The following is a 12,977-nucleotide window of genomic DNA, read 5'->3' on the forward strand; positions in this document are numbered from 1 at the left end:
ACAAAGCCTTTAGCTCCATTATTTATGGGACAACCTGTGTTCCTGCCTCAGTCAGATCTTTCAGTGCCCCCTGTCACCTCCTGCTTCTGTGTCCCCAGGCAGGATGGGTGCACCCAGGGCCATCAGCTGCCACCACAGCATCAGCAGAGAGGAGCCCAGAGCTGCTGAGCTCAACAGAGGCGGTGACTCCTGGGCCCTCCTCTTATGTGATCATGTTCTTTCTCAGCTTACAAGCTCTTTTTCCAGGAACCCATAGGACCTTACTAACACTGCTGTCAAATTTGTTCAATATTGGCCTGTTTGGTGGAAGGAGTTTGTGGTGGGGAGGCTTGGCCAGCAGGTCGATAGCACCATCGAACAGATCTCATTTACTTGGCAAAAGGTGTGTGCAGGAGTCCTGCAGCTGCAAGGGGAGGCTGTTTTTACAGCAACTCTTCATGATTTTATTTTCTTTTATTTGTTTTTAGGTACACAGTTACAGCATTTGTTGAGATTTATGGTCAAATGATGTCTTTGAGTAAAGCGACTGTCAAGGGGAGGAATCGGTGTTTGACCAATGCTCAGGATTATCACAGACTGAGGAGAAAGGGTGCTTTTCAGTGTTACTGCTATTTTTTTGATTCATTTGAGAATGTTTCCCCTTCCTCTGTGGTTTCCTTGGTTGGGCTTTTTGCAAAGAAGCGTGGGGGTGGAACAACCATTTTTTAAAAATGAAGAAAAGTGATTGTGACATAATTCTAAAGAAAGGGATTCCTTCAGATTTGGTTGCCTCCTTGTCTTTTTTTTTCATTTTGATTACAGATGAGTGATCTCACTTGTGACATTTAACACTCCTGTGCTGAGGGTGCTCATTTAGGGGAGCTGTATGGCACCCCAGATTTGCTATACACAAAGAGGGGAGAATTAAGGGCATAGTGGGGTTAGCTTCATTGTTCTACCTTTGTTTACAAATAATGCACAATGCTAAAAATACAAAATTTCCACCCCTTTTGGGAGAGAAGTAAATATAAGCCAGTTGTGACTTTTAAGCACCATTCACCCTATACAGGATGATTCCATATCAGAAGCAAAGCTTGCAAGTATCTCCTGAGAGCCCATCAGCCACAATAACACTGCAATATATATAGTTTTCATCCCCTTGAAATTATACATACAGACCAAAAATTACTTAGGACAGCTTTCTGAAGTAATGGCAAAAGAGATCCTCATGATGATAATTTTAATTTTGTTCTATGTTTTGGCTAAGGGTGGTGGTGAAAGAATTATGCCTCCTAATGCTTCTGTCAAAGATGACATTGTTTTACTTATATTAAAGGTAGAGAAATGAGATGAGCTGTGAGTAGTTAGACCTTGTGAAAAGTGAAGTTTTAAATGTGTACTTCATTGTCTGAATGTTCTCAGATGACTTTACTCCCTATAATAACCATAGAAAAAGTGTTGGCAGCATATATATCACAATTAATAAGCCATCCTCCTATTTATGTGCTATAGGCACTCCAAAATTCCCCAGATGTATTTATTATCCAGGTTTATAACCAGATTCAAATCAGACCCTACATTTGTGCCAGAAATTGAACTGCAGTCATCTCACAGCAAATAATTCTGTCTACCTGACAGAAGAGTCTTAAATTCCTGATTTTTCCCAGAATGAAATTCACTTTAATCTGGTACTAATGTATTTTTCCTTCAGTTGCCTGCAAAAGAATCCCATAATTTTACAGTAATGATTCCACAGGCAGTGGGAAGATCTGTACACATGTGGCATTATTGTAGGTTTCCCTGGCCATCTAGATGGTGTAAAATCCCTTGACATTTATTGGGACAAGTTTTCTATCTAGGCTTATGTTGAATTTCTCTTTGAGTGTTTTTTCCACCTCTTCATCTTCAAGTGTTATGAATTCCACCAGATCCATATTTTCCTTGTAGTTGTACGTGGTCTCAGAGAGTGTCCACCCAATGAGAGCTCGAAAGCCATCGGTGGTCTGGAGGGTGCAGATGGATTTCTTTGTGAAGAGGGAATCTGGAGAAGTCTGAAGGTAGGTGCACTGGAAATGGAAATCTTCCACTGTCTGTGGCTCAAGGCTGAACATGTAAATTTTCCGACACTCTTTTTTCTCCAGAAGATCAGAATTGGAGAAATTCAGATTGGGGACATATTGTTTCCGTCTGACTTTCTCAAGGTGCCAGATGGCATTTTTTTCTGTGAAACGAAAGATGCCTGGAGCCTGGGGCTGGTCTTTCCCTGACACCAGCTCCATTGGTTGCCACATCTGATAGGACACCCCAAAGCCTCCATCAACAACATAGGTTTTGTCATCAATGACAACCTTCACGAGGAGATGGGTCATGATGGTGGCATAGGCATTTTTATATGGATTGAACACGTAAGCTCCCAGGAAGCTGGTGTCATACCCCAGGTGTTTCAGGACCCAGCCCAAGAGCTGGTTGTTTTCCATGCACCAGCCACCCCTCTGCCTCCTCACAATTTTATTATAAACCTGCTCCAACTCCAAAGTGATTTTCTCCCCGCAGTGGATGCTGAGGTTTTCGAAGGGGACAGCACGGATGTGGTGCTGGAATATATCTGTTAAGGTTTCCAAATCCTGTTTTTCAAGGGAACCTTTATAGCCAGTTCTCAGAAAATACTCTTCAAGGTTCATGTCTCCTGTAAAGGAAGGAAACGGGTTTTGGTTTTCTTGCTTTACATCAATGATTTACAGTGCAGTGAAAAACTGCCCAGGCTGCTGCCAGCAAAGATGTTTTAATCTACTGAACCTCACCAGAGCAGTTGTTAAAGGGAACAAGTGTTCATATCAAATGGTTCCCCAAGCAAAGGAGGCCAGAGTCTGTGAGGGTTTGCTTTTTGTCTGAGAGTCACCCTATGGCAAACCACTCATGCAATTTCAGCTTGCTGTGCAGTGGCTGCAGGACAGGGATTTGCTGCATTTGCCTTTGCAGCAAGGTTAAGAAGAAATTTAAGATGTCACCAGGGAGTGTTGAGGAGTGGTCATGACAACCAACCTCAAGCCATGGTTCAGGGAGGGGGGTGTCAGCTGGGGAAGCAGTGTCAGGTGCCACTTGGAGGGAGGATAATTTGAGCCAGGAATCCTGTGTTCTTTTCACAAGTCTGCCACTGGTCTACATGATGGTAAATGAGCTGCTCGTTCAGTACACCTCACTCTTTCACCACTTACAAAAAGTGAAAATTATACTCCCTGCACATTTGTAAAGTGTCAGATTTTAGTCAGATAATTATGACTGAAAAAAACCTCTGACCTTTCCAAGAGCTGCAGACCACTGAGTGTCTTGTCTGCTCTTAATGTTGCACAAACTCATTTTGGTGTTGGAATAATCTGAATGGAGAGAAGTGATCCAAAAGACAACACATCTGTATTCTCTGCTATGCCCCAGCTCTTGCAGGGTGGCCTGAAAATGGTCAGAGGCTGCTTTATATCCCTCTAGTCCTGGCTCTTTTCTCAAAAATTTCTCAAAATTCACTTTATTCCTTCCAAAGGAGGCTTGACTGACAATTACTGAAGGGCATCCCTGGGCAGTGCCCTCCTCCTGGCCTGCTTTGGTAGGACTCCTCCTGAGCAAGATTGCTGATGAGGATCTACTCCTTTTCTGCTTTCTGATACTGTGAAAAGTCACACCAAGTCATCTGGCATTGGCAATGGCCCAGCACACACTGCTGGCCACAGCTGTGACCTGGATGCTCTGCAGGTACCTGAGAGCTACTGTCAGTAAAATACACTGTAGGATCACCTGCTTGGGTATGGAGCTGGGCACAAAGTGTTTTGAAGGCTTGAGCCTTGGCAAAGAGAGCACTAAGCCTTTCAGCAGTCTGGAGTTCCTGCAAATATTTAGCTTCTTGACAACCCACAAAGCTACTTGGAAATCCTTTGTGCATACAGTAAGCTGAGGTTTAGGCACTTAATATTAGTGACTCAGGAAGACCATTGTGCTCAGATAAATTCAGCAGTGAACCATGGAATGCTTGCTGCAAACCAGAACGTCTCAAGATGATTTTCAGTGACAGATCCGTGATGTGCATACACAGGGTATAAAAGCAGCTTTCCAAAGTGAAGGGAGAGCCCCCTCAAAAACCATGTTATCTTCCACAGAAAAGAATTTAGCTCCCAGTGATATTTAAGTGCATTGTTGGAGGATGTTTTCAATGTAATATTTGTTAAGTAGAACATAAGTCTTCTGGCACTTTTTCCTTTTGATTTGCAGGATCCAAGCCTATCCGATCCTACACACTCAGATAGTGAATGCTAAATAGATCACACCAGCATAAAGCTGCTTCTTGGGTTTACATCATTTGTAATTTCTCTCTGCAGCTCCACAATATGATTGAACAGTGTTAGATTTTTGACTGTAGGAGATGAAAGCTGCAGTTCTTTTGACTTGAGCAGATCAGGTGAAAAACTCAATACTGAACAGGTAGCATCCCACAAATGTGACTGTGATTTATGCAGGTAAAAATATGAGCAGAACTTCAAAACACTATTTGTAAATATGCAGAGGAAAGTGTTCATGTAAAAATATTCCTTAACAGGACTAGACACACTATTAGTGAGTCCACTGTTTAAAATATGTTGTCTACTTTATTACATAAGCACAGTGACTTTCCAGGGTACAGAAACTGTAATTTCAGTTTTTAAAGTTGCTTTTAAGGGGCTGTAATTTTATTTTCCCTGAAGGAGAATCTATTGATTATGGATAAATTTTTTTTTACTTCATTTTCCTTTGAAAGGTTTGTAAACAAAGTTAAAAAACTAAAATAATAATTTCCAACATGAGGTCATAGTTCTAAGCTTGTATCTACCATTGCATCAAGACAAAAGCACCTCTTGCATAGTCAAGAGAATCTCCTGAGGAGCAGAAAGACAGAAGTTGTTTTGCCTTCTTTAAGAGCCCAGGTTCAGCAGGTTATAGTTGAGCTCTGTATCCACACATTTTAATAACATTTTTCCTTAAGAGAATACCTCTTATGTTACTGCCCATGTTACCGCCATCCTTAATAAACCAAGTTTATTGTTTGGGTTTGTTGAGGTTTTTAAAGAAAATAAACTTACCTCTTAAAATAGGCTTATTTATTTATAGATGTATTCAGCTTCTGGGTTGTTTATTACTGGGGCAGCAGTCAGTAGAGCCAAGAGTGGATACAAATTGCAAGGGTTGTCTTCTTCTATAAGCTCCAGGGGCCCTCCCTCCTGCATGTTAACTGCAGAGAAGGGGCAGAGTCCACCCAAAATGAATGCACCAGTGAATTTGGACTTCACTGATCCATGAGCAAATTAAACTTTGTTTCTTCACTATTAGTAGATGTTTATGCTTTCCCCTGGTTAAGACCAGACTGAACTTGTTTGCGTGTAAAATAATTACAGTAGACAGTTCCAAATGGCTCTGTAATTTTTATTTTAATTAAATTACTGTTATTTTGCAAGCCAGCACTTTGCAGTGGAGGATAGTCATCTGCTTCCTTGTGGGTGAACTGAATTGCCAAGGTGTTGCAGGCTGCTTTTTCCAGTCTCTGCAGGTGCACAAAATGACCCTTATTTCCTCACAAAGGAACTTTTTCAATCTGTTCAAAGTTTCCACTGCAGCAAGGAACTACCCAGATCTAACAAATGCTATGATAAATATGTATTTGTACAAAGCAAAGCATTTCCTCTCATAAACGTGGCTTCCAGCATCTTCAAAGTGTTGCTGAGCTCTTAATTTAATTCTCTCCCTGTCTCCTTTTCATTTGGGGGAGGTGAAAAGTCAGAGGTCATTTTTGGGAAGGCAAAGAGCACATCAGACTGTGTCTGGCAAGGGACCTGAGGTTTAGGCACATCAGGTGCACCTATGGCTGGCTCAAAGATTTTTCCTTGGCTGAGAACTGATGTTCTTCCATTGTCCTCTTTCACAACACATCCTGTTCAGCACCTGCCACAGGTATCATAAAGGTAAAAGGCTTTTGTGCTATGTACAACATGCTGTGAAACAGGGGGCATGTCCTAATTTCCCTAATTTTCTTTCATATCTGTGATATTACTTATTTAAGGTAGCTTTTGTGCAGAATCCTGTTTGTAATAAATAGGAAATTTTATCCTGTCATGCCTGCTTGGCACCACATGAAGATCAGGACCCAAAAGTTTAGGTTATAGTTTGATCTAACTTTGATTGTTTCCATTTTTTAATACCAAAAGCATGATTTTTTTAGAACTGTTGGATCGTCTCAGCTTCTACTGATTTTGGTTCCACTTCAGACACACAGAAAAATCAGACTCGAAAAAACTGGGCAGTGAAAATTAGAGATTTTGGTGGTTTTTTTAAGTGCCTTTGCATAAATAGTTAACTTCAATTGAATTTCTGGTTAGGGAATAGGACTCAAGTCTTTCAACTTATTTCATTATAAGCTAATCAGCATCTAATAGTGGCTTGTTTTGAGAAAGTCTTAACCTTTCTTTTTTTTTTTTTTTATGAAGCTTTTGAAAGCCAAATTCAGCTCATTTTTCTATTTCAGACTGTTAGAGGAAGTGAATAATTTGTAAAACTCTGCTGAGAAAAAGATTGGAAATAATACCAGAAAAGGTTAGAGGTCTTTTGTGTAAAATGGTAACACAGCTTCTCTTCATGTATTATTTTGGTCTCCTTTGCCACAAGATATATCTGAAATAAAATGAGAATCAGAGAGGTGGAACAAAATGTTATGGAGTAAAAAAGCAATTTCCATACAGGCAAATTAGAGGTAGTAAGATGTCTCAGTTTATAAAGGAGAAGCTTCAGAAAAAATATGCAATCTGTATATGCAGTTAATTAGCAATGTCCTTGTGTTTGCCAAGCTTTGTGTTCATCTCCCTACCTCAACTTTAGAACCAGATTAACGTTATTAAAGTCGATTTTACAACTTTTTTATATTGGATATTTAAAGATCCATCTAGCACAGCATTTGAATTAGATTTGATCCACTAGATTAGGTGGCAAGCCACGAACGTTCACTGGAATGAGTTTGTTCTCCAGCACTATATTGAATTTGTCTTTCAGTGTCTTCTCAACCTCTTCATCTGTGAGAGTTGTGATCTGCACCAGGTCCACATCTTCCTTGTACCTGTACTTCATCTCAGTGAAGGTCCATCCAACCAAGACATAAACCCCTTCAGTGGTCTGGAGGCTGCAGATTGACTTCTTCTGAAGGATGTTATCTGGGCAGACTTGTAAGTATCCATTTAGCTCCTGAAAGTCATTTATATGTAGTGGCTCAAGAGTGAAGGTATAAATTTTTCTGATATTCCCCAGTTCTGGGCTATCAGTGGGAGGGACACTCTGCTCAGAAATATAATGCTTCCTTTTGACTTTCTCAAAGTACCAGGTCCCGTTGTCTTCCATGAAGCGGAAGATTCCAGGGATCTGGGGTTGATCCTCCCCAGAAACCAACACCAGTGGCTGCCATGCCTGGTAGGCACCCCCAAAACCAGCATCTACTATATAGGAAATACCCTCGATCACCACCTTCAGAAGGATATGATCTATCTCAGCAGTGTATGCCTTCTTTGCTGGGTCATAACTCTTTCCTCCAAGAATACAGACTTCATACCCTAATTCTTGCAAGGCCCAAAATAAAAGGTGGTTGATTTCCAGGCACCATCCCCCACGTTTCTTCCTCACAATCTTGTTGTAAGTAGCTTGTAAATCCAGTTCAATGGTCTCCCCACAATGCATGCTGAGATTTTCAAAAGGAATTGCCTGGATGTGATGCTGGAAGATGTCTGTTAAGGTTTGCAAGTCTGTGTCCTTATGGCACTCCTTGTAAGAAATTCTTGTAAAATACTCTTGAATGTTCATTTTGCCTGTGTGAGCAGAAAAAATGGCCAGTTACTGTCGTGCAGCTCTCAAGGGGTTTACTCTTATTTCTGTAGCACAGGTTAACCAGCCTGTAAATATAACCTAGCCTGTTTCACTGAGAACTTGAAAGAAAACTGTGCCCCTGGTAGGAGATGAATGAAGACTAGACCTGCCTGTGTCATCTGTAGTCCTTAAAAAAAAAAAAAAAAAAAAAAAAAAAAAAAAAAAAGAGATGAGTCTAGGAGCAGGTGACAGTAATGCTTTATCTCTCAGATGTTGCCTTCAAGCCAAGTGGATGTGACTCCTATGGGGAGAACTGCACATGTCACAACAGAATCTCTGGCCCAGGATAGGGGTCCCACTTGACAAAAGATGTATAAAAGATGTATAAGACAAACAGCAAGTCTGCAAGCTGCTAGACTATACCACTGTAAAAGCCACAGCAATGTCTTAATGTTTCTTTTACCAGAACAAGCAAGCACTTTATTTATCCTCTGGGTAATTTGACTGGAAGACTTTACATTTGTGGCTTCAGCTAACTGGGATTAACATCTCAGTTAAACCCATGTGGGTTGCTGTTTTCTCAGTCTCTTTAATTTCCCTGTGGTGTTCAGACAGAGCTTTGACCCCAGCTGTTGAAAGGAAGGAACTGTTAATTTTTCTAACCTAAGGGTCTGAAGAACTGATGATTACTAAGAATACATTCAGGACATATTCACCATTTTTTGGATTCTTTTACCATCTTTTACAAACTAAAGACTCTAGTTTTAGCTCAAGTTGTTGGATATATTTTGTGTTTTCATGTCTCTGATCCTTTTTCCTTTCATTAGAAGAGACTGTCATAGACACTGTCTGCATGGCCAAGATGCAAAAGGTTCCCTGATAACACTTCTAATCCACTGACTCATCTGGTATCAGCAAGGGTTTCTCTCTCCTTTAATTTAGAGTTAATTTTGCTTCTTTTTTTTTTTATTTTTTTTTTTTTTCATGCAAGGATATTTGTTTCCAGAGCAATTCACAATCTGCTATGGTCTGTATTAACTTCTAAAAGGCCTGAGGTTTTCTTGCTCCTTGAAATTGGTTGCACATTCCCTGGGAGGCTTTTCAAAAAATAATTTGATGTAGATGAGATGGGAGAGAGACTCCATTCCAGTGCCTGCTCTCAGCTTTGGTCCAGCTCTTCCCCTAGGAACAACCAGCAGTTTGACCCCATGTCCATGCCAGTGCTCAAATGGGTGCTGGAAGCTTTTGCAAATCCCACCTCAAATATATAATTGTGAAAAGCCCTGCCCCAGCAGGTCAGCACATCAGATCACTTAATCTTTAGACTTTAACCCCAGTTCTGATGCCAGCAGCACAACTTGACTTAGTTGTATTCTACCTGATCTGCAGTAGCAGTATTCAGACTGCCTGATGCAAAACCACAGGAAAATGTATTAAAATAGAGAACCATCCCAATAAGGGAAGAAGAAGTAAACATTTTCACTTCAAAAGAACCCAAGGAGGCTACATGAAAAAACACTAATGTGTCTTTGATATTGCATTTTATGGGTTTTTTTCCATCCCTTTTTTAGGACAAGGGCACTCATCTCCAGCAGGATCTCCTTGGAAACACTGGTTGTAGGCAGCCATTCCCTCCCCAGCAGACAGCACACGTGAGCACCAACAAGCTCATCCTGTGGTACTCTGCCTCATTTTTCTTTCTGTTCCTCCTTTTAGCCATTTTGTGTAGCCAGATAGAAATGTCTTTTGCTGTGATGGTGTTGAGCTGAACCCCTGTGATCAGGAGGGACCCAAGGGAGTCCATTAGGTGTGTCTGATCCACTTGAAATTTTGCTTTCAAGCAAAAACTATCAGTCCCTGCTCTGGACCAGCAGCAGAAGACCTGTTGTCCTTCCCTATAACTTATCTCCTGTAACCTGTCTGGGTGTGGGTGTGTAAGTTCACAGTGTATAAACAGCACATCTCTTCCACCCAGGAGTCACCTCCCCATCAGCAGCCAGGAAAACATATCGGCGGAATCCTGTGCCTCAGTTTCCCCAGCTGGCCTTTCTCTGGCCTTGTCAATTTAAAGTCTGTTGTAGCAACAGCCTCGTGGTGGCTGACAAAATGGGCTCTGATCTCAATGAATATTTAAAGAGGCTCAAACACAACGAAGCTGCAGTACAGAAGCAGTGGCATGAGGGCAGGCAGGCGGCAGGCACAGAAACCAGTGTTTACTCACTTGCCTTCCCGGAGGCAGCTCAGCTTTCAGCTCACCACAACCATTCCCACCACACTCGCCCCGGGGACAGTTCACATCCTAAAACTGGGTTGCCAAACATCTCAAAAGCCTCATCCCACATCTCAGCCTTGTTGCTTTTGCTCCTGCAGCAGCCCAGCTTCATCCAAGGATGAAGATTCAGACATTCGTTCTGCCTGCCTGCAAGTGTCCCTGGGGACTGCTGTGTCCTTTCGTTATCAGTCTTCAGTAGTTCTCTCCTAAAATTCCTCAGGCTTCCAAGGGCACGTGCCTATACCATTTGTTTGATTTTAAGCTGTGCTGGGAGTCGGTAGCTGGGTTTTTCATATGCTCTGGCTCAGCATAAAGGGGTTAATTTAAGCCTCAATTACTTGATCTTTGCACTCGGACAATGTTCTTGAGATGCAACGCACGCTGTCGGCCCTGGGGTTGCTGTAATTTATACTTTGCTAATATGCCTGCAGTGCTAAGCACACAGTATGCAGACCCACAGCCGTGGGCTTTTTCCAAAGCAGCTGACCCACAGCTGCAGGATGAAGTTAAAGATAGCTGCAGGATGAAGTTAAAGATCAGACACTCAGTGCTTACCTCTCAGCCAGCGAGCTCAGGCTTTCTGCCTTGGTTTGCTCCAGAGTTCCCAGGAAGTACTGGGAACTGCTGCTCTTAAAGCTCCAGGCTGCCTTTCCTGCCTGGCAGAGGCAGAATTATTCTCCAGTCGATAAGGAAGAGAGGGGAGGGACTTTATTCTTTTATAATAACTTCTATTCTCATGGTTTTACTGGTTTATTATTTAATGGTTTATTTGTATTGCATAGAAAGCCTTGTCATGCAATTCGTTGTGCTAGGTGCTGTACAAAGAGCCTGAAAAGGATCCAGTCCCCAAATTGCTTATAGTAATGTGTAGATTTTAACCTCCCACATTACTGACTGAAAACTCAAGTCCTCCAGGGCTGCAAGGGGGAATACAGTGTGGGTATCACAGGGAACTTTTGCAAGTGTTTATAACCCCATCCTCATCCCCTCAGATCACCCAGGTGCTTCAGCCTCAGGGGTACCAGATCCCAGTATGAAATTACTGAGGATAGAGAAATAGTAATCCAAGCCAGGAAGTGATTTATTTGATTTATTTGCTGGGAATGACAACTGTTGAATTAATCACACCACACTGAGCTGTTTTTTTGTGGCTGATACCAGACCCCCAAAGCAACAAGGTCAGATTTGCCAAGCCTGTTCTTAGGCAGTGAGGATGCTGCTCCCCAGGGAACCCTGTGCCTGCTATGCCTTTAAGGATTTGCCTCCAAAACTGGTAATAAGGAAAAAGCAAACTAGTGTAATCTGAGGTGAAAAGTCTCTTTTTTTTTTCTTTTTTTTCTTTTTTTTCTTTTTTTTTCTTTTTTTTCTTTTTTTTTTTTTTTTTTTCTTCCACCCCTTCCAGCTGAGAGCTTTCTCTGATTGCTCAGCAATAACATCTGCTTCTGTGGGTGTGTGCTGAGCAGGAGGTCCAGGAGCATTGAGCTGTGCCACAAAAGGAGCAGCAGCCAGAGCAGTGGATGGGGCACCCAGCTGAGGGGATGATTCAGCTTAAAGGAAAGTGGGGGTTCCTATGACTGTTTGCCTTTCACCTGATGAATTGCTGGAGCAATGGACATTCCTTCACCTGACCCTATGAAACATCCCGAAGCATAATAAACACCCAGGTGTGGGGAGAGGAATGGGCACAGCCCTTTCTAGGTGTTTCCTATGTCTGTTCCCACAAATGATGGAGCTTCTTGGCACTCCAAAGCCCTCCTGCCTCTGTGAGACCTGCCTGGACTTTTAGGTTCTATCCCAAGGTTCTGCCCCAGCTGCCAGGCTGCTGCAAGGATAAACCCACTGACTTTAGCTCCTTTTCCAGTAACATGGAGACCAAAGATGGGTACCACTTGCAAACAAGCCTGGGACAGCTTCTTCTGACCACCTGTGTTGCAGGTTGCTGGTCCATACCATAAGAAGCCCCTCTTGATCCTCCAGTACAGGGTAAGTCCTTCCCATTTCCTTTTCCTGTAAGATGTGGGAGCCTTATGTTCTATAACAGATAATAGAGATGCCTTTGGGAAGATAGGGATTTGGGGAACCCACTGTGTCTCTGAAATACTTTTTGTACACGTAGCAGCAGCTTTTATTAACTAAAGTTACAGAAAGCTGCACTTCGTGCATAACAAATAAAAAGGGGTCAGTGAGTTACTGTGTTTTTTAAAGCCTTAGCTGCAAAATATGAGCACACACAATAATGAAAACTGCACTGATTTATGAATTTTTTTACTTTAGGAATACACACTGCAAATTGGGGAAAAAAACCAGATGAATATATCTACCTCAAAATTATTTATTTTTTTATTTAACTGTAATTCACTCATATAATTTACTTAATTATAAGTGCATGGTTGTAATTCTTCCATGATTTGTACATAAAGGAACATCAAGCATCATTTCAAAGGGCAAAGTGATTACATTTGAGTAACTTCTCATACTAAAAATCTTAGCCTTTAGGTATCTGATTAAGATGCATCGTTTTTCCTTACATCAATATAATTAGTATCACTGCCAGCACATCCTCAGCAGAACAGGTATTTTTCAGAAAAATAATCCTGTACCTGTGTTTGTGTTCAGCCAGGATAATTGATGTGCACAAACACTGGGAGCTGAGTCCTGCATGAGGAGCACACGTTCCCAGCAGCCCACTGCTGGGTGAGAGACATTTCCAGTTCAAATACTGCTGCTCCTTTATGCCACTGGGAAGAATGGGTGTTGTGTTAAGTCTGAAATATGACAGAATTGTCATATATGACAGAATTGTCCACTCCTGTTTCTTATCATCAGTTTTGGGCCATGAACAGGCAGCCCTTGAGTGTTTGCACAG

At 41.8% G+C, this 12,977-nt stretch overlaps 2 protein-coding genes across 3 annotated transcripts; both read right to left on the reverse strand.

Moving 5' to 3' along the window:
- Positions 1-434: 434 nt before the first annotated feature.
- On the reverse strand, positions 435-5,217 carry LOC139801939 (arylamine N-acetyltransferase, pineal gland isozyme NAT-10). Its single transcript, XM_071756619.1, has 2 exons — positions 5,082-5,217; positions 435-2,665 (listed from the first exon to the last, which is right to left on the reverse strand). The coding sequence occupies exon 2, from the start codon at positions 2,658-2,660 to the stop codon at positions 1,788-1,790; it is 873 nt and encodes a 290-aa protein (XP_071612720.1). The 5' UTR covers positions 2,661-2,665; positions 5,082-5,217; the 3' UTR covers positions 435-1,787.
- A 1,674-nt stretch (positions 5,218-6,891) lies between these two features.
- Positions 6,892-10,788, reverse strand: LOC139801938 (arylamine N-acetyltransferase, liver isozyme-like). 2 transcript variants are annotated; one of them, XM_071756617.1, is made up of 2 exons: positions 10,667-10,788; positions 6,892-7,841 (listed from the first exon to the last, which is right to left on the reverse strand). In XM_071756617.1, the coding sequence occupies exon 2, from the start codon at positions 7,834-7,836 to the stop codon at positions 6,949-6,951; it is 888 nt and encodes a 295-aa protein (XP_071612718.1). In that variant the 5' UTR covers positions 7,837-7,841; positions 10,667-10,788; the 3' UTR covers positions 6,892-6,948. The 2 variants fall into 2 exon arrangements, with proteins under 2 accessions (XP_071612718.1, XP_071612719.1); XM_071756618.1 differs by having other exon boundaries at positions 6,892-8,026; positions 10,667-10,758.
- Between the last annotated feature and the right edge of the window lie 2,189 nt (positions 10,789-12,977).

Source organism: Heliangelus exortis, chromosome 13 (genome assembly GCF_036169615.1).
Source record: "Heliangelus exortis chromosome 13, bHelExo1.hap1, whole genome shotgun sequence".
NCBI classification, from domain to species: domain Eukaryota; kingdom Metazoa; phylum Chordata; class Aves; order Apodiformes; family Trochilidae; genus Heliangelus; species Heliangelus exortis.

Bases quoted from the DNA above. Each gene is read 5' to 3' on its own strand.
- LOC139801939 (XM_071756619.1), bottom strand. From the start codon at position 2,660: ATGAACCTTGAAGAGTATTTTCTGAGAACTGGCTATAAAGGTTCCCTT.
- LOC139801938 (XM_071756617.1), bottom strand. From the start codon at position 7,836: ATGAACATTCAAGAGTATTTTACAAGAATTTCTTACAAGGAGTGCCAT.